The 26,347-nt window shown below is 40.4% G+C and overlaps 1 protein-coding gene and 1 long non-coding RNA gene across 3 annotated transcripts; one reads left to right on the forward strand and one right to left on the reverse strand.

The window, feature by feature from the left end:
• Positions 1 to 1,712: 1,712 nt before the first annotated feature.
• Positions 1,713 to 19,262, reverse strand: SLC46A3 (solute carrier family 46 member 3). Of its 2 annotated transcripts, XM_004774820.3 has the most exons (6): positions 18,678 to 19,262; positions 18,055 to 18,267; positions 11,298 to 12,168; positions 9,552 to 9,635; positions 6,445 to 6,601; positions 1,713 to 2,963 (listed from the first exon to the last, which is right to left on the reverse strand). In XM_004774820.3, the coding sequence occupies exons 2-6, from the start codon at positions 18,241 to 18,243 to the stop codon at positions 2,879 to 2,881; spliced, it is 1,386 nt and encodes a 461-aa protein (XP_004774877.1). In that variant the 5' UTR covers positions 18,244 to 18,267; positions 18,678 to 19,262; the 3' UTR covers positions 1,713 to 2,878. The 2 variants fall into 2 exon arrangements, with proteins under 2 accessions (XP_004774877.1, XP_044925502.1); XM_045069567.1 differs by lacking the exons at positions 18,055 to 18,267; positions 18,678 to 19,262 and adding an exon at positions 12,254 to 15,005.
• Positions 16,123 to 26,283, forward strand: LOC101684791. The gene is made up of 3 exons (XR_001176716.2): positions 16,123 to 16,855; positions 20,225 to 20,261; positions 26,188 to 26,283. It is a non-coding gene; the product is annotated as an uncharacterized LOC101684791 (long non-coding RNA).
• Positions 26,284 to 26,347: the final 64 nt, after the last annotated feature.

A 26,347-nucleotide genomic window follows, 5' to 3' on the forward strand; every position in this document is an offset into this window, starting at 1 on the left:
GGTTCCGTGTAAATTTTAGGATAATTTGTTCCAGCTTTGTGAAAAATGTTGATGGTATTTTGATAGGGATTGCATTGATTGTGTAGAATGTTCTGGGTAGCATAGACATTTTAACAATATTTGTTCTTACAGTCCATGTGCATGGAACATTTTTCCATTTCTTTGTGTCAATAAGACACATTTCTTTTGTAACTGTTCTGTAGTTTTTAGAGCACAGATCCTCTACCTTTTGGTTAGGTGTATTCCTAGGTATCTTACAATTTTTTGGGTGCAATTGTAAATGGGATTGATTCTTTAAGAGAAAAGGGATTTCTTGACGCTGTGCAATGCGGGGTATAAATGAATCTATTGAATAGTCTAACCTCATAGAAATACTCCCTCTGTCGTGATAGGAGTACTCATTTCTCTTAGATATTGTAGATCTAACCCCCCTTGTACAGAGCTGGATAAAAAGGAACATGAATTTCCTCTTTGTTCCCTTTATATGGACTCTACAGAGACAAATCATTTAATTAATTCTTCCTTCAGATAATCAGGTAATTAGGTCACATTATGGGAGATTAGGTGGTGGCATTTTTTTCTTTTTCATTTCTGGCTTGATTATATACCCTGATCAGCTTATGTGTTTCTCTAGTCTTCATCACATTTACTAATCCGTATCTTAGGATATGTATTTTGGAAATGACTAAACTCCTTCATTCTCTATTTTTACCCTGGGCCATCTCAGTCCAATGCCCTGATTTACCACATTTCAAATAGTTTTTGCCCAAATACAAACCCATCTCTTTATCTCTTATCTATATGAAATAACACCATCCATAATCTCTTCAGTTTAGATGAAGAGTATAAAATCATGGAAGGTTGAGCTGAAAGGGACTTTATAGACCATCATGTCTAACCACAAAAAAGGCAATATCGTAGGCAGTTTAGTTGTATACAGTAGTGCTGATGTGTTGGGGGGCACTTCATATTCCACCTTCCTTTGGATTTACAATCTGTAACATGTATACCTTAGCTATGAAGAATCTCAGCAGGGCCAAGACCATCTCTGAGTGATGCTCCTGCTTAGTAGTAGTTGAATAACTGGCCAGGTCTCTCGGAGACTTACCTGCCTTGTCTGTAAAATGAGGAAAATGAATATCTACTTTGTCAGAGTTATTAAGAGAGTATATAGTAAGTTGATACAGAGGAACACTTTGCAAGCCATAAAATATTTTTTGGTGTGGAAAGAGCATTGGAAGGGAGAAAAAATTACATATATATATATAGAAAGCACTCAGTTCTTACCTGGGCTTCCAAGAGACATTAGGTAGACTTAAAAGGAATAGTCTTGGAAATAAACATTTATAATATTTTACACTGAGTGCTCTTGGTTAGTCCAGCAATCATGATTACCCTACAGGAAAAGGTGTAAGCAGTGCTGTCGAATGGAAAACTCTATCCATGGTCAAGAGAAATTAGGAAGAATCATCTAGTTGTACTTCAAGGCATTTGCATTACTATATATGGTAACTTAAAACATAAAAGACATTGAGGGACTGGTAAAAAAAAAAAAAACAATTTAAAAAGTGTATAGGCTAGCATATTTTTCAGGCTGGCTTAATGGCTATGGCATGATACCAGTGGCTACTCTCATGACACATTATTAAAAGTGTCACACGACACATTACTAAATATGGAGTTTTAAATTACTTTTACAAGTAAAAACAAAATTTTGTATTTAGTTCAACAAACATTTATTGAGGAGAAAAATAAAATGAGGAATCAAAGATTGTCCCTGTCCTCAAGGTGCTCATTTCAAGTAGGGAAGACAAATATTAGAAGACAATGGAAGATGCTAGGATGAAGTATACAGAAAGTGCTGTGGGCACCCTGCAGGGATTGGGGGGACTACAGGAGTAGGGAAGAAGTGTCAAGAGGACTATACAGAGGAAGCAGTGTTTTGGCTGAGAATCAAGTTTCATTGTCCCAAGGGAGGAAAGGCAAATGAACAGCATATAGAAAGACAGAAGGCATGAAAGAATGTGTTTTCAGGGACTAGGGTGGGTCTCAGGATGAGTTTAAGGCAGTAAGAAATGGCTATTCTTTGATAAAAAGTAAGGAATGAATATTGGCTCTGTAATATTAGTTCCTGATTGATTGTTTGCTCAGTTTTTACATTTTTTTATAAACAACTTTTTATGATTTTTTTTTCCAGTGACCCCGTGTTACCTATCTAATTATTATCATGCCTGTCGCTGATGAAACATATTAGGAAAAGTGAAAATATGTGTCATTTAAAGTGATTCCATTTTAAGGTTTTTGAATCCATTAAATGCTTTCACTGATGGGCTCTAGAAAACAAAGCATTATCCAAGCAGAGGTACGATTGTACTAGAAATATTTGAATGTTTTATCATTATTTTCCTGTCAGTGAATCATTCATCATAATTTTGAACAGTTAAGCCTTTGAAATCTTCAAGAGGTCACAAACCCATTTTGCAGATGAAGAAACTGAGGTATAGAGTTAGTTCTCCTTCCTTGGTCCCAGCATGAGACTGGAGTATGTCAGGAGATTATTGCTTTTTATTATGTCAAGTTTCTTAATCCCTCTTTATACTGTGAAGTTTCAGTTTCTTTCCTAAATCCAAAAATGGGAAGTGTTTTGAGATTTGTTCTTCTATCTATGGAAATCTATCACATGATACTCATAGAGTGCTCAAAGTGCATGATACTGTAAGAAGCTAGAGCCAAGAGCTAGTTCTCTCACTGTTCAGCTTAGAAGAAAGGACATGTAACATTGATTAGTCATGAAATATTGATTATGGAACCAGTTTACATTCCTCAGAAGTCAGAGTATATGATGTGTACTTTCAGTTATTTTTTTTTTTTATCACAATCATCTCTCTGAAGTGTCTTCACTGGATTCCTCTTCTGTAAGAAGTACATAGCTTCCTTCATTCCAGCTGGTGCATTTGACCACACTGCAAAAGCAAACAAGACATTTTAAAATTGTGATGAAGGCAGTACATAAATAAATAACCTATACTCTATCTTTCCCCTGATTATATGGGTTCCAATAAATTATGCAAATTATATGTAGACGGAACGTAATGGCATTTTGAGTCTAGCTGACTTCACTATGCATAGCATTCTGAAAATAAAAAATATACAGTTTTTTTTTTCTCTTTCAGGTACCTAAAATGTCCATCTGTCCCATTGTTTATCCTATAGTCCACAAAAAGTAGTTATGACTATAGATATGGCTGAAATTCATATTCAGTACCTGTAACTGAGCTGGGACAAGAAGACATCTGGAATGGGTGACTCAGTTAAGCGACTGACTCTTGGTTGACTTAGGTTATGATCTTGGTCATGATCGAAGGGTGGTGAGATGGAGCCCTGTGTCGGGCCTTGGTGCTCAGTGCAGAGCCTGCTTAGGATTCTCTCTCCCTGTCCCTCTGTCCTCCCTACCCCTCAAGTAAATAAGTAAAATCTTAAAAAAAAAAAAGCATGTAGTTTTATTTTAAAGATTTGCGAGAGTGCGCGAGCAGGGGGCTGAACGGGCAAAGGGACAAGGCAACTTCCTGCTGAGTGAGGAGCCTGATGCAGGGCTTGATCTCCTGAGATCATGACTAGAGCTGAAGACAGATGCCCAACTGACTGAGCCACCCAGGCACCCTGCATGTAGTTTTATTTTTAAAAATATTGAATAGGGGTATCTGGGTGGCTTAGTGGGTTAAAGCCTCTGCCTTTGGCTCAGGTCATGATCCTGGGGTTCTGGGATCGAGCCCCGCATCAGGCTCTCTGCTCAGCAGGGAGCCTGCTTCCCCCTCTCTCTCTGCCTGCTTCTCTGCCTACTTGTGATCTCTGTCTGTCAAATAAATAAGTAAAATCTTAAAAAAAATATTGAACAGTATTGGGTTAAAAAAAATCTCAGAAGATCATCTACATTTACATTAGAAACAGTATTAAAAGGATAACTATCTTTTAGCTAGCTGTATATGTGTTCATAACAGATATACATAAATATATGAAGAATAAAATTAAAATTACCCATTTTTCTACTCCCCAATTCTTACTAAAGTTTTTTCATGCTATGAATGCACCATCATTTATTTAATCATTCTCATTTTGGTCATTAAAAAAATTTTTTTTGTCTTAATGAACATCTTTATACCAGTTGACGCTGGCACAATGCAGGGGTTGGGGTGACCATGCAGTTCATATCACTGTTGACTCCCTAAAAACTTACCTACTAATAGCCTACTATTGACTGGGAGCTTTACCAGTAACATAATGCAGTTTATTAACATGTATTTGGTATGTCTATATATATGCATATATGATATGTCTCTCTCTATATATATGTATTAATACATATAACATATATAATTGCTGTATTTTTATAATATTTTTATAATAATATTTTTATAATGTTATTAAGAAAATTGTAAGAGAAAAATCCATTACAGTACTATATATGTTGAAAAAAATCTGCATGTCAAGTGAATCCATGCAGTTCAGACCTGCGTTGTTGTTCAGGGGTCAACTGTATATAAGTTTTTGACATTGCTGACCATTCCCTTAGGATATGTTTCTAAAAGGAATCACTGGGTCAAATACTTTGAACTTTTAAAAAAGCTTTTGATATACATTTATGAATTGCCTTCCAAAAATGATAGTGCCAAATAATACCACTACCAGCAATGTGTAAGATTGTCTCATTGTGTACTCATTAGCACAACAAGTATTTTTAATTTTGCCAGTTCAATAGGTGAATAGTCTTTTTTTTAAAAAGATACCTAGTAAAAATAACTTTTCATCAAAATTACAGAGGAATTGTAAATACTATTATACTCTTACACAGATCTAGGGGTCAAAATTCAGTAGAGATAATACATATTGCGGTCCTACTATGAGTAAATGTAGGGCAGTCCTTTAAGGAGTTCACAGTCTTGGCAGAATATGTAAGGCCTGAGTACACTGGTACTTTTCACCCTTATTCACCCCACCCCAGCCCACCCCAGTGCTCAGGAGAAAGCAGAGATGCCTTTTGTGCCCCACTTGCTACTGACTCCCATCACTGCACTATGCTCTTAGCCACGTGGAATGGGCAAAGCCCAGCGAAGAAAAGGTGGTGTACTCTCAGCTCAATGTGCTGGCCCCACAGAATGTGCTGACTCTGATGCCTGGGCATGTTAGCAAACACTTAACCTAGTTAGATCATACTTCTCATTAACCAAAAGGCAAAGGGAGATATAAGTATTTCTCTTATGTGTATGACTTTGGTCTTCTTATTCTGTGTACTATTCACAAATAGAATTTAGTATTTTGTATTTATTTGGGTATTTACCTTTAAAAAGGGAGTCATTAAATAAGCCAACTCTCTAGAAAGAAAATTCCTGATATTCAGTGTACACTACTTGCTCTTGTCATCAACCCAAGACTTATAGTAATCTTTGACCCTCAGAGGATATTATACTCTAGGAAATCATAGTTTGAATCTTTCTCTCTCTATATATATATACATGTATGTATTCTTCATTGCTAATTTAATCAGTTGTTCATATTTAAAGAGATGGGGTAGCTAATTATAGTTTGACCCAGTCTTTCTTTCTCCTAGTTCTGGTCAGCCTTGTCATTTGTCTCTTTCTTCTTAGGTTTCCAACATTATCAATAGATGTCTTCATGTCTAAAAGTTATTGAGAAAAGTACATTCTGAGGCAAAACTTTGTTAAAAAGAAAACCACAGGCCCAAAATGGCATCAGGTAGGCCAAGTTACCAAACCTGGACTGAAAATGTAACTTAACTGCAGTTCCAACCTCTCCCAGAAGCAGAATCTTCACGACTCAGGCAAGAGTTTTCTGATCAGTACCAGTGGCCCTGCCACATAAGCCCTCTCCATCCCCCAGAGGAAGACAGGGTCATCCACCCGATAAGACCCCCTGCTCTTCTCCTTAAGGGAAGGTGACTTTGCCTGAAACAATTGTTTCTGCTCTTTGGCTAATAACTTCTTGATCCACCCTCCATTCTGTGAAAACCTTCTGCTCAGCACAGCTCTGCAGAGCTCCCCTCTGCTTGCTAAATGGGATGCTGCCTAATTCATCAATCAATTAGTAGAGCCAATTAGATCTTTAAAAGTCACTCAGTTGAGGAGTGCCTGGCTGGCTCAGTCGGTTAAGCATCCAACCCTTGTTCTTGCTCGGGTCATGATCTCAGGGTTGTGAGAGTCAGCCCCACATCTGGCTCCACGTTGAGCATGGAACCTGCTTAAGGCTCTCTCTCGCTCTGGCCCTCCCCACCCACTCACTCTTTCTCTAAAACAAAAATAAATTAAAAAAAAAAAAGTTACTCAGTTGAATTTTGTTTTTTAACAACTTTAACAGTTTATGTAATTTGAGGTTAGGGAATTCACTTAATCTGCCTATCCTTTGATAAAATGATTAGAAATAATTACATACCATAGACTGATGGCTGGAATTAGTAACAGAACAGCAGACAGTAGAAAGGTGAAGCCTGGGTACCAAGCAACGGTGGCTGAATAAATTCCATTAAAAGTAGAAACTGCAGCAACTCCACCAAGTGTTTCCAAGAAAGCAATGCAAGCAAACAGGGTGCCTGTGTGGAGTTGGGGTGTGGAGGGAGAAAAGGAAATGACTGAGTAAGAAAACAATAAACAAAATGAGGGAGAAATTGTTCCTCCTTGGGGCACCTGGGTGGCTCAGTGGGTTAAAGCCTCTGTCTTTGGCTCAGGTCATGATCCCAGGGTCCTGGGATTGAGCCCCACATTGGGCTCTCTGCTCAGCAGGGGCCTGCATCCTCCTCTCTCTCAGGAGAGATCACTTGTGATCTCTGACTGTCAAATAAATAAAACCTTAAAAAGAAAAGAAAAAAAATGTTCCTCCTTGAAGAAAGCAAACGTGGGGCACTGCTTGGGGAGCTAAAGCTATACTTTCTAAATCCCTGAGAAGCCGGTAACCATTTTGCAGGTGAAGAAACTGAGGTCACCAGTACTCCTTGACCTAATATGAGGATGTGAGGATATTGAAAACACAACAGTTTGGAGTCAGTAAGGCAAAGTTAAGAGGCAACAGCAGCTGACCCATTTGAAATCCACAGTCTCCTCTCCCTACACAGCCGCACACATAGCCACAGCTACCATTGTTCTTCAAGATTATCTCCCACTCTATCCCTAAACTGGGGACATCTGTGACATGCTCCATATAGATATGCTCAGGTGGCTCCCACCAGCAAAGGTTCCACCCTGGGGCCTTTTGAAAGTTAAAGCAATTCTTTTCATCTGCTTCTCAGATCTGGCAAAAGTGACAGCTGCAGAGAAAGACAGATGATTGCATATAGGTTCTGCAGTTTGAATTTGAGCCCTCCCCTGAAAGTGACAACAAATCCAGTCCACAAGATTCCTCTGCATGACTCTTTAAGTTTCTGTGTTCTCATTATGCCATGGTTTGATGCTGCGTGATTCTTTTCTGCCTTCCCTGCTTGAAACCGCCTCCATTCAGAAGTGGCTGGCAAGACTGAGTGGGGAGACTGCTGCTGTCTGTCATGCTTGCTCTTCCCACGTTTGGGAGAGGGCAGTAGGCCCTGGAACATTATTCGAGAAGCACAATGTGGCTGCATGGTTAGTCCAGGCTCATAATCATAGAAAAGGGCTCATTCATTCTACCGATTTTTAGTTTTGTCTGGAATCCAAGACCACATTGACCAAGCAGTTAAACCTCTAGACAGGATATACCTTTCTTCCTCTTTGTGAAATTTAGCATCACCAGATACAAAGTTCTGTGACAGTTTTCCACGCTCCATGATGTCCCCAGGATACGTTCCTGTGGAGCTTCTGCAGGCTCTTGGATTAAGCCATTGTGCTTCTTCCTCACTTTGCCAAGTTTACTTCTCCATGGTAAATGGTAATGTATTTTTCTTACAAACAATGCAAATCACGTAAATACTTGTATTTGATTGGACAGAGAAGGAAAAGGCAAGCTTGAGGATCACCTTTCATAACTGGATTATGGCTCATATGTATATGTTCTCATTTTCCCCATGGTCTTAGTCTAGTAGCTGTGCTGTGTGTTGATTTTTATCTGTTTAAACTTTTTTTTACCCTAGTATATATTCTCATAGGTTGTTTCTCATTCTTCATTGAATGACAGGTCACAAAACATATGTTCAAAAAACATAAACATAGCTCTGAAGAATACTGTATTTTCATATATGTGTCTTCTTTTAACTAAAACGAAAGCTCTGTTCATGTCAAGTGTGCATCTACTGTGTTTACTGTTGTACACAGCAGTAAACAATGTGTCCTGGCACATGGTAGATCTATTTAATCCATATTTGTCAAGTGAATGAATAAAAGCTTAATTCAAGAGCCCAGTTACCAATTAGCAAGTAGCATAAAGACAATACTATCTCCATGTTTTATGATAAGACATGAAGTTCAGTTTAATTGGGAGGAAATACTCCTCCCTATCTAACTGTGTTATTATTTTCTTATATTTCTGATCCCTTGCTACAGCTAGGCACAGTGCCATGGAAGACTGGATTGTTCTAGTCCTATTATGCAATGGCTTAAATCCATTCTTGACAGAAGTTGGTCATGTGGTATGTCTGTCTGGCATAAACAGCAACACTATTACAAAGTAGGGTTTGCTTGTTGCTTAACTTCTACAAGCAGTTCAACTTGTCTAACAGTCGCCATAGATAAACTGGATTAAATAATAAGTGCAGGTTAGTTTATTTTAAAAAATTCAATAGACTTCTAAAGTTAAGTCTGTTTTTATGGTGTTCCAATTTATAATCACAAGGAGTGTGCAGGTAGTGACCAGATAAGAGGTCATCTGGGGTGGCTTTAGCTGGGAGCTTCACAGCTATACAGAGCAGAGACTGCAAAATAATTACCCAAATCTAGTTTTCTCTCCTTTCTTATTCAAGGTAATAGGGATAGTGAAAGGCTAGTGAAACCCTATGCAGTATTTCCCCTCTCTGATTACTTGAAAGTTTATAACATTTCACGAAAATATCCCATTTTGAGGAGCGCCTAGGTGGCTCAGTGGGTTAAGCCTTTGCCTTCAGTCCAGGTCATAATCTCACAGGGTCCTGGGATTGAGCAAACCCATAGAGGCAAACCCTATGGTCTAAAGGGGGAGCACAATGGGGTCACTCCACCTTTAGGCAAAAGAGTCAGGCCCTCACGGACATGAACCCAGAGCTATCTGGCTGAGAATTACAGGGGTCCTGGTACCCAAAACGTAGTCTAGAAGGGGTAGGTGTGGTGGGCTCCCAGTCAGCATCTGCCTAGCTCTGAGCACTCCTCTCTTCTTGGGGCAGGGTCTGGCCACAGCAAGCCCTCCAAAGCAGGAGACCTGGGCCAGGGGCAGCCTTGCCTTAATATAAACCTCTTCCAAACACAGAACTTACCACTTAGTTCTAAAGAAGTTCTGAGCAGGAAAAGGGCTGTAGAATATTCTGAAGAACCAAACAAAGGTCATATATAGATTTGAGTTGGTACAGATTGTAAATTCATGATTTTCCTTCGGCAGATTAAACTCACCTTGTTCAGTGGAACGAACTGCTTTTGATACCATGGAGCGTAGAACAGAGAGTGGCACGATAGTGAAAAGGAACGGCAGCCTCACTGTAAGAGAAATGGTGGGAAATCACAGGCTAAATCCAAAAACCTGTGGTCAATTTTCAATGTGAAATGTTTTCTCTCTAAGCATCCTAACTCACTGCACCTAAAGACTGAAGTAACTAATTACAGACTTCTGTTTAATGAATACACAGGTAGCCTGTAGACAGACCAGTTCAAGTTTTGTTTACCCTCTTATTTCAGTGCTCAGAACGAGTTCAGGGAGGTTTGAGGTCCAAATCTATATAATCTGCCAGCTGGGACTGATCTACTATTTCCCTGATTATTGTAGCAAACTCTCATTTAGCGAGGTGTGACTTAGTTTTTCACATTAGTTTTCTGTTTCTCCTTTTTCAGACTTGGCATTCCTCCACATTCTTTTATTAGTTTGATGCACGTATTGATAAATTTGTTCTTTATCTTTCTGCTTCTTCATCTTTATGTGGAATAATTTCATGAACACAGATTGCTTCTCCTCCTACATTATGGGCCCCTAATAGTCAATAACATCTCTAGTTATATGCTAAAATAGCAGTATATTATTTTTGCTGATGACTCTATAATTTTCAATGTGCTTTCACATAGATCAACTTACTTGGTCTTGGAAACTCTAAGGGAGACAGGGAGAACTGACATTTACTGAATACAAGGCATTGTGCTAAGTGCTTTACAGTGATCTCTTCTAATATTCATTATAACCTGGTGAATTCTGTGTTACTGTGCCCATATTACAGATGAGCAAATGAGGGCCTGGAGTAGTTAAGTAACTTGCCCAGATCACCTGGTACTATAAATGGATATTAAGCCCAATTCTCTTTGGTCACCCTGCTTCCCTGCAAGGTAGTCAGAGGTTGATAGTGCCTTTGTAGAAAAAGATGGAATTGGACCTTTCTCTACGTCCCACTTTATAGATCCCTTAGTTCTTTCAAATGCAGCATCTCACTCAAGGCCTACAGAAGCCACTTCTGGAACAGTTAGTTAAGGAAGAAGCCTAATTTGGCAAAAAGGGATTTATCAAAAGCCAATTCATGAAAGGATCAATTTGCAAAATCTTGTCTTTAAAGAATTTTCTTGAATATATTCAATACACATGAATTTTACAAATCTTTTGAATCTACTTTAGATAATGCTTTTTCAAATTTTTATGGAAAGTAGCTTTTTTAGCAGCTTTTTTTTTTTTTTTTAAGAGAGGGAGAGGGGCGGGTGTGGGGAGGGAGAGAGAATTTCAAGCAGACTCCCTGCTTAGCGGACAAGTGGACAGCCTGATGCCGGGCTCCATCTCATGAATCTGAGATCATGACCTGGGCCAAAGTCAAGAGTTGGATGCTCAACCATCTGAGCCGCCCAAGTGCCCCAACCTTCAGCATTTCAAGAAATATTCAAGTTGGCGAAAGCTCTTTTAAAGAATTGACTCACAAGAAGAATGTTCCTCAAAAACAATTTTTTGGCAAGTATGCAAATTTGGGAAATTGTGGTTATTCAGTGAATTGCTTTTTTAAAAAGCAAATTGGCTTTCACTTTCAGGCAAAGTGGCTTTTAACAAAATGCCTTACTTGAACTAGAATGTGTTAGAGAATTTTATATTGAAAGTGTATCACCCAACAGATTAAATTCATTTGGTATAAACATAAATACATGGTAAGTTCTAAGGCTACATTTGTGACTTACCTAGAAACATCATCAACGTTGTTTTGGCAAAAGCAGTCATAACCATTCCTCCCATGGTGGTAAAGATTCCAATGAAGGTCATGTGAATGTCTTCCATACAGTAAGAAAAAAGCCATATTCCTAGGAAACTACTAAAAAATGTGACGCTACCCAAAGCTGATCCATAACCTATAAAAACTTCATTCCAGCAGAGTGGTGAATCCAATTCATAAAGGATAAAGATGGGGGAAACACCAATTACCACAAAAAAGTAAGTCATCATTGTAAAAAGTAACAAACAAAGAAAATACCGTCGCTTACCAGAAGCATTTTTAAAAAGCATGGAAGTTCGGTAAAATAGGTTTTTAAAGCCTTCGCTACATGACATGGAAACATTCTGAGATGAAGATTCTTTCACTGAATCACCAAGAAAAAATGAAATGTAAATCAAGTTAACAGTAAGAGCCATAGCAATGATTACAAAGGACCACACGAAACCCAATTCTCTGATAAAATAGCCAGAAGACAGTCCTGTCAATCCAGTGACAAGTCCAAGTATGAAGTCGATTATAGCTATTCGAATTGTTCTTTGTTTCTGTTCTGTACATTGATCAACTATGTAGGCAAAACAGGCTCCTAAAAATGTGGTATAATTGCCACAAAGGGCACCAATGAAGGTAGATGCAATCAGAAGCTGGAATGGAAAAGCAAAATAGGAAAGCAAACAGAGCCAAATACTGGTTGCTAGAGCACCAACAGAAGACAAAATCAAAGGGAATTTTCGTCCTCGATGATCACTATGAGACAGAAGTATGAACGTAGACACCAGACCAGGAAGTAATCCACTTATGTCCATCTGCAGATTGAAAAGAGACACTTTCTTCTGAACTTCCTGCAAAGAGACAAAAAAGAAGACGATGTGTTTACAGAAATATAGACAAATTCACAGAAATATTCCAGTGCATATTTTTCTTTACCTTTCTAGTAGGTCACCAATAAGGAACGTGGGTTTGATACAGCCTGAATCTTCATCCAGTTCACAAAGCAAATACCAAGAGGCAGTACAGTAATCAAAGCTCAGGTGTCATATGCAAGTACCATGGTGGGGACTTGAACTCACAAACAGAAAATTGTGTACTGGTGTGTATCTTTCTTATATAGAGATCCACAGACCTAATACATCCAGAACTAGTCATATAATGATTTTTCTGTCTTCTCTAAACAGCTTAGCACTGAGATCATGCCCACTGCTGAAAGCAAGAGCAATACCCTTACCTGTGATAGATTTTTCTGTCTACTTAAAGGCGAATGAGTGTCATATATAAATATCATATTTGATAGACCTTTATTTAGGAAGCACTCGGTTTTGTTCTTATGTGTATCCACAAATAAGTTTCTTCTAATCTATTTCTTTACTTACTAAAAAATAAGATAAAACCCAAAGAGCAGCTTTGCACTGACTAAAGATGGTAGCATGCCATGAACCGAACTGAGGAGTAAAATAAACCTGACTCTGCCAAAGACCAAAGCCACCAGCTACACACACAGACTGAAAGACATTATAATCATTATGCTAGTTATTTGGTGGGAAGAGTTTTGGGTGGTTTAAAAGCATGTCCTGTTTGCCACTTTTCTCTGTATCTTCCAAATTTTATATAAATAGTATGTCATTTTTCTACTAGGGATTACTAAACTCATTTTTAAAAATAGATTCATGTAATATTTAGAAAGCACCCTAAAATAGCTGATGAACCACAAAGATATCAAATACTGAAATTAATGTTTTTGTTTTTTGTTTTTTTTTTTTTTTAAAGAGTGAGCCTGCGTTTATTTTTATGTAGTCAAACAATGCAAGCAATTTCATATGGTCAGGGAATGTTCTGTCACTCAGACTCAAAACTTCAGTCATCATTGTTTCTGGCCTTTCCCTTCACCCAGGGCCACCAATACCCAGTGCTTCTCATGTCCTTTACCTCTTCACAGTCTGAGAGCTGCCCCTGGGAGGACAGGGTTTATAGTTTTCACCTGGACTGCCCCAGCATCTAGCTGGCTCTCCCCTCAGTGCAGTCTATGATGCCAGCCTCCTCACTTCGCACATCATACACGCTAATGGTGGGAGCGTCTTGCCAAAACACACCAGCAGCATGTCTCTGAGCTGCTCAGCCCACAGCCTGCTGGAGAAAGTTCACATTCCTTGTCTGTTACGTGAGACCACCGAGATGCAGTCCAACCCCACTCTTTTTGCATTATCTACACTCACTCCCCCAGGACCCTATGTTATAGGCATAGTCCATAGTCAAGTCCCACTCAGATTTCCCTGAAATGCCCAAACAGATGTAATCTCTCCTTCTGTTGAACCTTCTCGGATGGCAATTACCATTTCCCAGTTACACTCTTTGGCGTAAGGATTAAGAGTCAGGTCAATCTAGATTCAGATGTCATCAGTTCTTCACATAGATCACATTAGAGTGATCCTTAAAAACAATCAGCCCATGTCACTCCTCTGCTCAAAATCCCCCAGTGGCTTTCCTTATGCAAAAATAAATCCGAATTCCTTGCCATGGTGTGGGTGGCCAGCATCATGACTTCTCTGATTTCATCTCCACTTCCTCGCTCCCCTGAGCCACGTGCCATCCCTCAAACCTCCCATGCTATTTGCCTTTGTGCCTGCTGTTCCCTCTGCCTGCTGGTCACACAGCTCACTTCCTCAATTCAAATGCCACCTCCTCAGAAGCCTTCTGACTAATCACACAATTCAGAGCAACCAAACTAACCCTCACCCAGTGCTCTGTGAGCTTGTCTGGCTATATTTTCTTTAGAGACTTGCCACCCCTCAACAGGATGAATTCCTTTGATTGAACTGTGCACTCGGTGCCCTTTCCACTACAATCTAAGCTCCAGGAGGGCTGGAACCCTGTCTTCTTCACCACAGTATCACCATTCCAACAACAGTGCTTCACAGAGCGCGCCCTAGATACTAGGAGCATGGATACATGAATAAGCAAGTAAAATGGGCCTTGCGATTCGCTAGCTGTGTGTGATCTTGACCAAATCATTCATCCTGATAGCTTCATCTGACAAGAGGGGTAACCAGAGTCCCTATCTTGCAGGCTCTCCTGAGAGTTACACTTCGAGTCACTCTGTCAATATAAGGCACACGGCCCAGATCTATTGCACATTAGTGCTTCATCAACTTCGGCTGTTTTCATTTTTACTAGGTCAGGCTTCCTGAGCACATCTCTGTGTCTGTATGGATATAAAAGCCAGCAAGTAAATACTTACTGAATAAAGAAGTAAATGAAACAGTTATCTTTTAATCAACTTGTCAATAAGATGTTCCAGTTTGGGATTCCTCCTCCCATTTCCACCCCTCCCCCACATCCTGGCTTCTGTCTCCTGTGTGCAAACTATACCTCTTACACTCGGAGAACAATAATTATATATTAGATAAGGGTAGACGAGAGAAATCAGAGTAAGAAGTGCTATTTCCTGTCAAGATTGAACGGAATGACAAGATAGAGACAGGTATAACTTAAGGAAAGGAGTATCAGTTTTTAAAAAGTCACAATTTCATAGGCTAAAATGTGTAATTACAATTAGGTAGAAAATAGTCCCTATCTGCTGGTAATAAGGGATTGTGTTAGTTATTAAAAGGTTTATAAATAGGGGCGCCTGGGTGGCTCTGTGGGTTATAGCCTCTGCCTTTGGCTCAGGTCATGATCCCAGGATCCTGGGATTGAGCCCCGCATCGGGCTCTCTGCTCAGCGGGGAGTCTGCTTCCTCTTCTCTCTCTGCCTGCTTCTCTGCCTATTTGTGATCTCTATCTGTCAAATAAATAAATAAAATCTTTGAAAAAAATTCTTTAAAAAAAAAAGGTTTATAAATAAATTACTGAACAAGAACAACTTCATGATCTGGTTAATGCCAACTTGTCCCCTCAAACAGCAGGGTCCCTATCTTGAGAGTACCTGAAGAGAACAGACCACAATGGTCAGTTTAATACCTCAAAACCAGTCAGTTAATCTGGGAAGGGGCTTAAAAATTCCTTCCTCTGCAAAAGTCGACAAACATGCCTAGAATCCCTACCTCTTCTTCCTCAGCCAAGAATTTCCTTCCCAGAGACTTGCCATTTTGTTAAGACATCCTTTAGAGACTAATCTTATCCAAGAGAAGTATGTGGGTGTACCTTATAGTCGCAAGACTCAGAAAACTCAAAGTTTTGAAAAACAGATTAGATCAATATTTATAGGGACATGTATGTGTGTGAGTGTATCTATCTATCTATCTATATCTCAATCCCAATGGATTGAAAAATAAAACTTCTATTCATACAGACTTTCAAAATGTTAAGTGAAATAGCCCAGTTTATTCTTCATATCTGAACCCTGAAATGTATATTATTATCTTGCATTCCAATACATGTGCCCATGTGTATATTTGTTTTATAGAAGGATAAATAAATAACAGTATAACAGTAAGAAGTTCAATACATTATTGTGTTATGCACTCTTCTTATAAGTAATTCGTCTTTGGGGGAGTGGCAAAGAAAAACCTGAACCCCCCCCAAAATCATTTATTTTATTAGGGCCTGACCCTGTATTATGAAATTTTGTTTTTAGGGTTATAAGAACAGTTCTCAAACTCCTAAACTTCTTTTAGTCAGCAAGTGGTCAGCACCCACCAAGGAGAGCTGGGAATTGAGGAGGACACTCATAAAACAGGGAGCATTTGTCTTGGATTTAAAGGTAAAAGAATAACCTTTTCTTTTTTTAAGCTTTTATTTATCTGAGAGAGAGAGAACACAAGTGGGGGGCGGAGGGAGAGGGAGAAGCAGACTTCCCGCTGAGCAAGGGCTGGATCCCAGGACTCAGATCATGCCCTGAGCCCAAAGCAGATGCTTAACTGATGGAGCCACCCAGCCGCCTGAGGTAAGAGAATATTCTTATACTGAGCAGAAGCAGGGTCCAGAAAAGGGGCCAGAAGGAACTGCTGAAGGTGATGGTGGTGCCTCCTGGGAAGCAGAAGTGTTCCTCCTTCCTGAGGAGCTAATGGTGAGTGGCCCACCTGACCTGTCTTGGTTATGGGTGGAGACGGTGGTGCTTTCTAGTTCCCCAGTCTAAGAAAAAGCACTTGTAGCTCTAGAGCACTGACTTTAAGGGAGGGGATCTAGAGCAGTATGTTCTCTTGAATACTAGCCTAATTAAAAAACAATTAATAAAATAACAATCAACTTAAACGCTCAGCAAAAATCTTTAAGATGAGACCACTGCTCTGGGCTGTGGGGGGGGGGCTCTCAGCAACTAGGTAAGGCCAGCAGGGCCCAATAGTCATGTGACCTGCACAGTCACAGAGGCCACCAAGGTGACTGAACCACAGCCTGTCTCCCTTTACTCTAGGAGGGCCAGGATGGGAGATTTTTTCCAGACATTCATGTCCTCTTCCCCTTTGTCCCTCCCATTGCTCCTGGGTATCTGTTGAAGGAAAGCACAGAATCCAATATAGAAACTGATGAGACTTTTGAACCTTTTCACTCCCTGGGAATGATAAACATTCTTGAAGTCAGGAGACAAAACCATGAGGTAAGACCCTTGGCCCTTCTATTTCTATGACCTCACTTTAGGCCAGAACCTTGATGTCTGCATGGCTTCCCAGTAATTATCAGTTCCAAGAAAATTTCTCCCATGGAAAAGAGAAAATGAGGAACAGCAGAAGCTGTGCCAAACAGCCGGGCCTCAGTCCAGTGAGGTTATACCTGACACCTTGGGGAACACCTCCGGAAATGCTAGAGCCTTCCTTCTAGGCCCTTTGCCACTTTTTCCAGGCCTCAGACTCACCTTCCAGTCATACCTGAATTCTCTTCTGCTGAGGAGAAAATCTTGGGGCCAGCTGGCAGGTGATCTGAATTCCCTTAAATTCTTCTTGTTCTTTGATTTGGGAAGGCTCTCTTTTGCCATTACTAAATATCCTCTAGGGGAACAGTTCAACGTTTGTAAGTGTGGTCTGCTTTTAAGGCTTTCTTGGGGGGGGGGGCGGATTCCAAATCTGAATGCATCACCTTTGCATCTGGACACTGGCAGACTTTGATAAAAACTGTCTGAGGGAGCAGGAGAATGGCGATGTACCTCCTGTTTTAAATAAAAATTTGGGGGAGGAGGCTAGAGAGACAGAAGGAAAGGCTCTGTAATGTCTGGCTAAACATTTTCAGTACCCTCAGCACCAAAGTGAGTGCTCTCCTCCACAGATAACCTCGTCTTCAACATTTGAGAGTCAGAGCTGATCTGGTAAGAGTAAATGAGGAATGACATATGCTGCCTTATGACCAGCCCATGATGGACACTGGCCCCAGGGCCCACAGTGTTCAGTGATAGGCTACATTCCGAGGGTCATTGAAAACTGGGTCATGTAAAGAGGAAAGGCAGAAGCACCCTGTTTGACTCCACTGAGGCCACCCAGTATTCCTTCCACCTGGCCTTGGTCCAACCTTCAGGCTTTTGGGGGGCTGGGGGTGGTGGTGGAGGGAGAAAGGGGACAGCCACTGGGGAGATGAGATTAGGATGAAATTTTCTCAGAAAACAGCCAATGTCACAGAAGAAGGGGGTATCAAGGTGTCATGAAACTTCAAACAGGAGAACTGAATAAAGGCTCTTGACTTGGGATTTTAGAGTTTTGAGATGACTCTTGAGAGATCAACGAATGATGAGCACAATGCCCTCTTTCACTGAAAACCCCATTACACATTCCCCTTTTATTACACTTCAGGGATAGCTTAATTTCTTACCTCCTGGAATGCGAAAATGGGGCTGCTTTTGTTTTTTCCACACTCAGAAGTATTGCTATCAGATACAAAACTGTAGTTGCCTGTATCTTCCCATATTCTCCTATACACATATTGTGTTGTCAGTGGAGAGGTCAAAGTCATAGCAAATGCACTAAGGCAAATGGCAGGTTCTACAAAGAAAATCTTCATATTGCCTGGGTAGGTAGCTGAATTCTATGAAAAAGAACGGGGATGTTAGAGGAATTTTGTGGAGTAAACAGGCAAACTAGGGAGTAGAAAGCAGTAAGCACTTCCTAAGAGATTAATTTTTACTTTGGAATAGGGTAGCAGTAAACCTCAGACTGTCGTACTTACTATTTTTAAGAGGACCTTTTAGGACTCATGCCACCTTAAAATAGTTTTAATAAGTTGTCACTCATTTTCATTTGGAATAATCTCACTACAGTCCCCACACTGTATACTGCCAGCCGGTTTTCATAAGGGAAACAGCGAGGTTCCTCTGAGATCACGACAGTTGCGCAACTGTTATTGTTATTTTGCGGCTCGTTAACAGGACAGGAAGGGGGCCTTTAAAAAGCAGCTCTCAATCGTAAAGGGATTTTTTTTCTCTCGTTTAAACTCACCCCACGGTTACAGTCTTCCTGCCAGGTTAGAAGCAGGTCCGGTCATTTTGGGGGCCCGGGCTCTCGGGGGGCTGTCTTCTCTTTGGGGGGTGTTCTGTGCTCCCAGGGCACCCCCCAGCAGCAAATGCTCCCGAGGCCGAGGCAGCCCGGGACGCCCCGGGGACACTGACCGCCGTCTGGGTGGGGCGCCGGATCGGCACCTCCGCGCAGGGACAGGGAGGGGAATTTCCGTTGAATTCGACCAAATGCACCTGTCGGGGAAACTCAAGCTCTCATTCTAAAGCAAACCACTGAAAGCGCACTCCTGCGTCCAGAGTGGCCTCGGCGACAGTTCTCTGCGCAGCCGTCGCTCAGCTCCTCGGTGGCCCTGCGGACTCGGTCCCAGGGAGCTGCGGGAGGCACCGGCGGCTGCTCTCTGCGCCGTCCGTAGTCTGTCCGGGGGCCGGCGGGTGGGTCTGTGGGTCCACAGCTGGTCCTGTGCGCGGTAAAGACTTGCCCCCGCCCGCCGACCACCACCGCCCGCGGTGAAGGCGGGGCCGCTGGGGTGCCGGCGTTGCCGCCGGCGTTGCTGTCACTGTCCCGCCAGGCTCTCCTGCTATTGGGCCCCGTGGCTGGCGCCCTCGCGGGGATTGGTCCGCTCAACGTCACTCTCGTGAGCCCGGCCCCAGAGGCCCAGGCTGATCCCGCGTCTACCGGCTGCAGGCTCCCGGCTGCTGGCAGCTGGGCAGCTCCAGCGGCTCCCTGCAGGGCTCTGCAATGGGAAAACGTCTCTGGGCCGGAATATCGTTTTTCACATAGACCAGTTGCAAAAGTAACAAGTTTGGGGTGCAGTTCTCCGTAGCATCCGGGTCGCAGGGCAAGTACCCTAAGAAACGCCGAAGATGGGGAGCTCCCATGGAGGGTAGGGGAAAGAGAGTGCTCCTCGCAAAGGGTCTGAAATATGGTCTCTGGCTTTTCCGGGTGGTGTGAGCTGGCGCAAATTATTTCATGTCCTTGGACCTCCATTTCTTTATCAACTGGGCGTTACAATCCCACACCTAATGAGGGTTTCTGATGAAACCCTCAACATGTGTGTGTACAACATAGCCCTGGAGCAAAGGAGGTACTGGGCATGTCTTCCAACAAGCCCACCAGAACACACCTGAAGTTCGGTTAGTTCTGGTGAGGAGGAGACAGGCATAATGGGGGAACAATGGGGTATCTCAGTAACGGTGTTAGAATTGGTTAGGGAATTTGGGCTTGTGCGACTGTGGAAAGCGTTCAAGAAGGCGAAGCCTGGCACTGTATTGGATGCTGTCAAGAACTGGGGATGATTCTATGATTGGATATCTTTAATCCTTAGTAAGAAGTAGTGAACACTAGTTGGAGGTTAAAGCCATAACTGATGAAGAAGCAGCTTGTAGTAGACAGTTTGGGTCATTTTTGTAGTTTAAGCAATGTTCCTGGTCTGTGTTCAGACAAGATTGTGGAGTGGTTTTGTTTTTTTCTTGACCATGGTGATTGAATGGCTTTGATGTTATTCTGTGAAATCTTTTTTTATTCCACAGAACGTGGTGGTCCAGAGGAGCTCATAGCAACATCGAGGTCAGTATCCAGAGGTCAGAGCTCTCTTCCTTCATGCTAAGTAAATGCTAGTTAAGTCCCTAGAATGTTGAGTAGGAAGTCTTAGATTTGAATCCTGATTGCTACTTGTAACTTTGGACCTGCCACTTCTCAGCTTCTTCAAGTGAGCATTTATGAAGCTCTTGTCATGAGTGTGAAACAGGGAGGCATGGGTGTTGGTTGGAGAGAAGGTACACAAAGATGAAGAGAACACAGTTTCCTAGGAAGACAGATTATATTTTAAAATTGCAGTACACTGTACTAAGTGCTAAATTAGGGGCACATTAGAAGTGGGATGGGCAGGGAGAGCAGTCGATTGACCAAGGAGTGTTGGTCCAGAAGGGAGAGGTAGAGATCTGATGACTTTCCAAGATCACAAGAGAGAAGAAATGAAATAACCTATGCAAAAATGCTTTTCAGAATTGTAAAGCACAGCATAATCTCATTCTCCCACTAAAATATCTATTTTTCATGCTAGCCATATCCACTTCCTAATGGTTTTAGCCCACTTAGACCCTCTTGTTGAAATAGGAGGAAAATGACCACTTCAGGTGATTGGTCTATAAAATCAAGCAGGTCAAGGTCATGCCCCAAATCTCAGTATCTTAAAACAACAAAGGTATATCTCTTGATCTTCCTGTCCATCTTCAGTCACTGGAAAACTTTACTCCTTATCACTTTTACTCATGGACACAGATTGATGAAGCCATCATCTTAACATCATCACTGGCATCAAGGCAGAGAAAACAGAATATGGTGAATCTGATACCAGCTTTTACAGGTTTCCCTGGAAATGATACATACTACTTCTGCTCACATTTGATTGGTCCAAACAAGCCACAGGGCCATGTGAAAAAGTGAAAACCTATCATAGACTCAGAAAGAGGAAGTAATGTCAGCAATTAGCTCTAAATGCGGTCCTTGTCCCCAAGGCTGTGATTTCTCATGAAAATCAAGAGAAAGGAAAAGGCATTTAAGAGATACTCTGTCTTATGGGCAGGAACAATTAGCAGTCAATGTACTTCCATACTTTGCTCTCCCTGCCCTTACACGTGGAGAGAGCCAGGCCTTCTTAATTTACTCTCCACTGCATATGTCAATGTGATAATTTTTGTTATGCGAGCCTTTTTCCTCCTCCCCCCCCCAAATAATATAAAGTGCTTGAGTGTGTATTAAGCTAAAAAACATTTACCAACTCTCAGTTGGAATCTGTCACTCTACTAGGTGCTGAGGATGAAACAAAAAAAGTTAACACACCCTAGTTAATTACCAAAGAAACGCTCATTTATTTTTTAGGAAAGATGAAAATATATGAAAGGAGTAAAAATGATTCAAAACGAAGTCTATGGATATCATCACAGACCAGTAATTGTTATTCACCTACTGCTGTTGTTGCCCCTCATGGGTTCCCACTCAAGCCTTCTTAAAGACAGAAATCAAAAATAAGGTCTAGGCATGAAAGGAGGAGTGTCCATGGATTGGGCATAATCTCCCTGGCCGTGTTCTGTAACATAAGTCACCTGGTCTCCAGGAGGATTTTGAATTTTTGTGTTTTCAGTTCAGTGAACCAAAGAAATTTTATTGTAAGCATATTCTGAAATTGACACTTGAAATCATGTGCATTTGTATTTTTGCTTATGATCACATTGGGTCCAACAAGAAGTACGTTAATAATGTCAGACTCAAGAGAAAAGAAGTGAACTAAATATATAAATGATATGCCCAAGCTAAGTAGAGACCAGAGTATGTACTATCATGTTGTTCAAAATGTTTTCATAGTATTCTGGGAAAAAGTGTGGGAGAATTGGGTCATTACCTGCTATGTGAATAGATATACCGAACTCAGAAGAACCCATGCTGTACAGGGAAGTGCCATAGAAAAGTGGCAAAACCAAAACAGAATATTTTAAGTGGAAAGTAGCTTTTTCACTTCTGGTAAAATCAGCAGAGTAAGATGTGATGAAATGACCTTCATTTTACCGATTACTACTTAGCAGGTGATTGTCAGTACTGTGCTGATAAAAGTCTAATTATACAACTCCAAGCACAAATTGTTGAAAGGGAATGTAATCCAATCATATAACCTTGATCAATAACATGCCAAAACAGACCTGAATAAGTTTTATATATCCGAGAAATTTATAACCTGACTTCAGTCCTTGGCTTCTTGACCTCTGTTATCTCGGATGCTGTAGAACAAATTCCTTCTTGAAATCTTTTCTCCTTTTGGGGTCCATGACACATTTGTATCTTTCTACCACCCTAAGAGCTTCTTCTCAGCTTCCTTGGTGGGCTTGCTTTTCAAACTGTACTATACGTCCAGTTCCTCAGATCTTCTCTGCATTCATCACATCCTCACTTGTGACTCAACTACCAAGACAGCCATCACCGCCAAATCTCAAGCTCATCTGCTGCTCTTGAACTTGACACCCAGAGTTTCCACCTGCTATTTTAAAGAGCCACTGCATAGATTTAAATGTCCAAAATAGATATTCTCTTCTTGAAAATCTTAACAAAGGGACTAAGGATTTCCCTAATCAGTCAGAAATCCTGGCTCTTTCCCTTTGGTGTTTCAAGTTATGGTAACCCTTTTGATGTGCTGGGATGGTTCAGAAGAAGCTAAGTGTTAGAAATGGACAATAATGGCCCTCAAGAAGAAATCCACCATAATGGTGATAGTGTTGGTAGAGGTGGAGGGAAAGGGGTGGGCTGGAAAGCCAGGGCAATGCCAGGGCCTGTCTGATCTTAGGGGAAGGTCAATTGAGAACAAAGTAATGGTGTTATATCCTGTTCTCACTCACCATCTTGGACCTTGGGGTTCCGTAAGAAAAATGGTTATTTTTCTGTTAATTAAAATATTTGTCACTTTAGTTGTAATTGGGTCTGTGCAGTGGCTGGAGGTCCTTAGGTGTGACAGCTGGTTGTACTGTTTTCTGTACCAGCCTCACAAAAACAGAAGTGAGAAACTTAGGCAGTCAGATCAGACTTCTCAATTTTTTTTTTTTTCAGCATAACAGAAGTAAACAAGACTGACTCATTTGGACAAAGTATGCATGCAAGAGGTCTTACTTTCCAAGGAAGGGAGTGCTCAGAGAATAATGAATAGGTTTCTTGTAAATCAAATTTCCTTTATTTATGTGGTAACTTAAGCATGGCTTTATTTTTCAGTCATAGCAGGTGAAATAGGGTATATATGAAAGCTTCTAGAACACAGTCTGACGGTGGGTGTTCAGTGATGTTTGGATTTGAATCTAAACCTTGTTTAATAAGACACACATATTACCATGTTTGAGAAATTATAGGGAAGAACCCGGTGACTGCTTCCAGTTGGCATTTACTTTTGCGACCCCACAGAGCAACTGCCATCTTCCTCTCTTAAGAGGAGTCCCATTTTTAGTGAGGTTGGATATGGGAAGGATTTGGAGTCAGCAGAGTCAGTTAAATTCATGCATGTGTGACTCCATGTTTCTAGGATTATTCCTCCTCCTGTGTCCAGCTTCTTCCCTCAGGCCCCCATAGTTTCTCATCTACATTGCTGCAACAGATTCTTACTCAAGCACTCCATCTCTACTCTATTCTACACACAGCAACAAAGCACGGTCATCTTAAGATAGATGAAGGATCACACCATCTTCTTGCCTGAAACTCTTCAGTGGCTTCCCATTGAATTCTGAACAAAGCTTACCCTCCTTGCTGTACCCTGCAAGGCCCCAAATGATCTGGCCACTATCCATCTCTGTGCCCTTGAACTCCTTCCTACCATCAGGGTTATCACACGTCTCCTTTAGGTGTTAACTTGAATGTCATCCTAGGGAAGTCCTCTTTGAGCATCCTGCCCAACTAGTAAAGTGTGTTCTCTTCTGCTATGCTCCAATTCAACAGATTCTTGTTTAAGACTTCACATTCTGTATTATGATATAATAAATATATATATTATATTATATAATAAATATATCATATATTTATTGTATTACTTATTTATTATATTAAAATATAATAAATATAAATAAATATTTATTTATTTGTATGTTGCCCTTTTTTTTTTTTTGGGTCATCTATTCCTTGCACTAGAATTGCAAGCACAGAACCATGACTGACTCATGCAAGACTGTCCACATCTACAGCAGTGGTGGGAACTCAGTAAATCTTTGTCAAATGAATGAAATGAGATGATTTTGTTCAGTGTTCCCAAGTTGTGGAACTGTACACAGAATCTGCCCTTGTGAACCACAGAGAATAATTATCTGATATATTTATTTTTCTAAGGGACTGAGTTTATGACTGCATGCTTTCTTGCTGAATCACTTAAAAGAAATATGTACCAGAGTACTCAGCAAACTGTGGTTACAAACAATATTCAAGCATATTATGTAATTATGACAGAAATGAAAAGGTTTTATTCATAAAACCAGTCTAAAATGTGTAACTTCAAAACTAATTGTAATTCTATCTTAAATGTTATTCTTTACCAGAAAAAGAGGGGGGAAAATGTTCATTTCCACTAGTAATCAAATATACTCATCTTAGGATAATTAAAATGTCATCTTCCACATTCAAAATAGGCAAAGGTTTTATTTTTAAGATAAAATTCATCTAACCAGTCTGAGGCAAAAGGAACACACTGTTGTACACTGTTGGTGAAAAGTCAATGGCTAAAGTTCTTTTTTTTCCCCCAGAAATATCATTTAACAAAATTCACTGAAATCCTTAATGTTTTAGATCCACATTATCTGCCCAGCAAGTTCTATTCATAAAATAATAATAAATTGATAGAGGAATTTAGCTTCTTGGATTTTTACAAGGTTGTTCATAATTTGAAAAGTCCCAAATATACAACACCATGCAACTATTACTATGTTGTTTGAATAAAATAACAGAGGAATAGTGCATATATATATAATGGTGTGTATAGAAAGGCTAGTACAGTGTGTATACATATGTGTGTATAAGTATATATATTTAATATATTTATTACATATATAAATTTAATTTATATTTATATTATTTATATATATTTATTTACATGGAATATATATTTATATTTATACACATTTAATTACATGGAAATTTTTTTATACTATAACATTGAGACAAAAAGGAAATTAAAAGGAGTATATTACAATTTTCCATAAAAAATGTAAGTATACATGTAAATGTAGAGAAAAAAGCCCATAACATAACATACCAAGTGTTTATAGCAATTATCTCCGAATGATAGGCTTACTAACAATTTTTATTATGTATTCAGTATCACAGATGGTGTAATTTTCTGCATTCTCCACATTTTCAACAATGAACACGTACTCTTTTGTAATCAGAATTTATTTTTTTAAGAATTTATTGAAAAAGAAATGAGAGGGAAATTATTCTAAAAAAACAAAACATGCAAAAATCACCTACATTTGTTACAAAGCTTTATGAAAAAAAAGCCCTCAGAACTCTCAAAAGTTGATTTGTTTCCAAGAAGTACTATAGCTTCAGAGTTGAATCAGCAACCACAGGGCAAACTGACATCCCAGGCCTGTCGCAGGTGACCCAAGATAAGACAGGATGGAAGCCAACTCCTGACAGGCAATCAAGAGTTCTTTCTCCAGAAAAGTTCCCCGAGAATGAGAACTACCTATTGTGAAATGAATGGAGCAGCCAGGGTGAACTTTCAGGTTGCCTAGGTCAACCTCTTGAAAACTAGAAGCACACAACAGTGGAGACTCCAAGAATGTGAAACCCTCTAGTCCACACTTTTAAGTCTACCCATAAGACAACTGAAGCCCAAGTGAGTGACTGTGTTATTCTTCCCACACTGTGTTTGCTGTTTGGTAGTGCTGTGCTCACAGAGAGGTGGGAAGGATCCTCCTGGGAATTCCCACCCTGCTGCTGAAGGTCCTTCCTCAATTATTTTTTTAAACAGAAAATGAATGGAGTTTTTAAGGAGGAGTGTAGAAGGCATTTAAGAAGTTTAAGAAGGAGCTGCCAGCAGGAGAGCCTCCCACCCATGCCTGTGCCCCAGGAGGTAAAGTGTACTGTCTTATCTTTCCAGTCCGAGGCTGCTCCCAGGTCCCTCAGATCTT

The sequence above is a fragment of the Mustela putorius genome, unplaced genomic scaffold (genome assembly GCF_011764305.1).
Source record: "Mustela putorius furo isolate JIRA1106 unplaced genomic scaffold, ASM1176430v1.1 tig00003942_pilon_pilon_pilon, whole genome shotgun sequence".
Classification (NCBI taxonomy): Eukaryota; Metazoa; Chordata; class Mammalia; order Carnivora; family Mustelidae; genus Mustela; species Mustela putorius.

What these genes read in the sequence shown, in the direction of transcription:
- SLC46A3 (XM_004774820.3), bottom strand. Translation starts at nt 18,243, where the DNA reads ATGAAGATTTTCTTTGTAGAACCTGCCATTTGCCTTAGTGCATTTGCT. An exon ending in AACGTTGATGATGTTTCTAG is followed by an intron (nt 9,636 to 11,297) that starts GTAAGTCACAAA and finishes TTTCTCTTACAG; the next exon opens with TGAGGCTGCCGTTCCTTTTC. An exon ending in ATTCCAGCCATCAGTCTATG is followed by an intron (nt 2,964 to 6,444) that starts GTATGTAATTAT and finishes TTGCTTTTGCAG; the next exon opens with TGTGGTCAAATGCACCAGCT.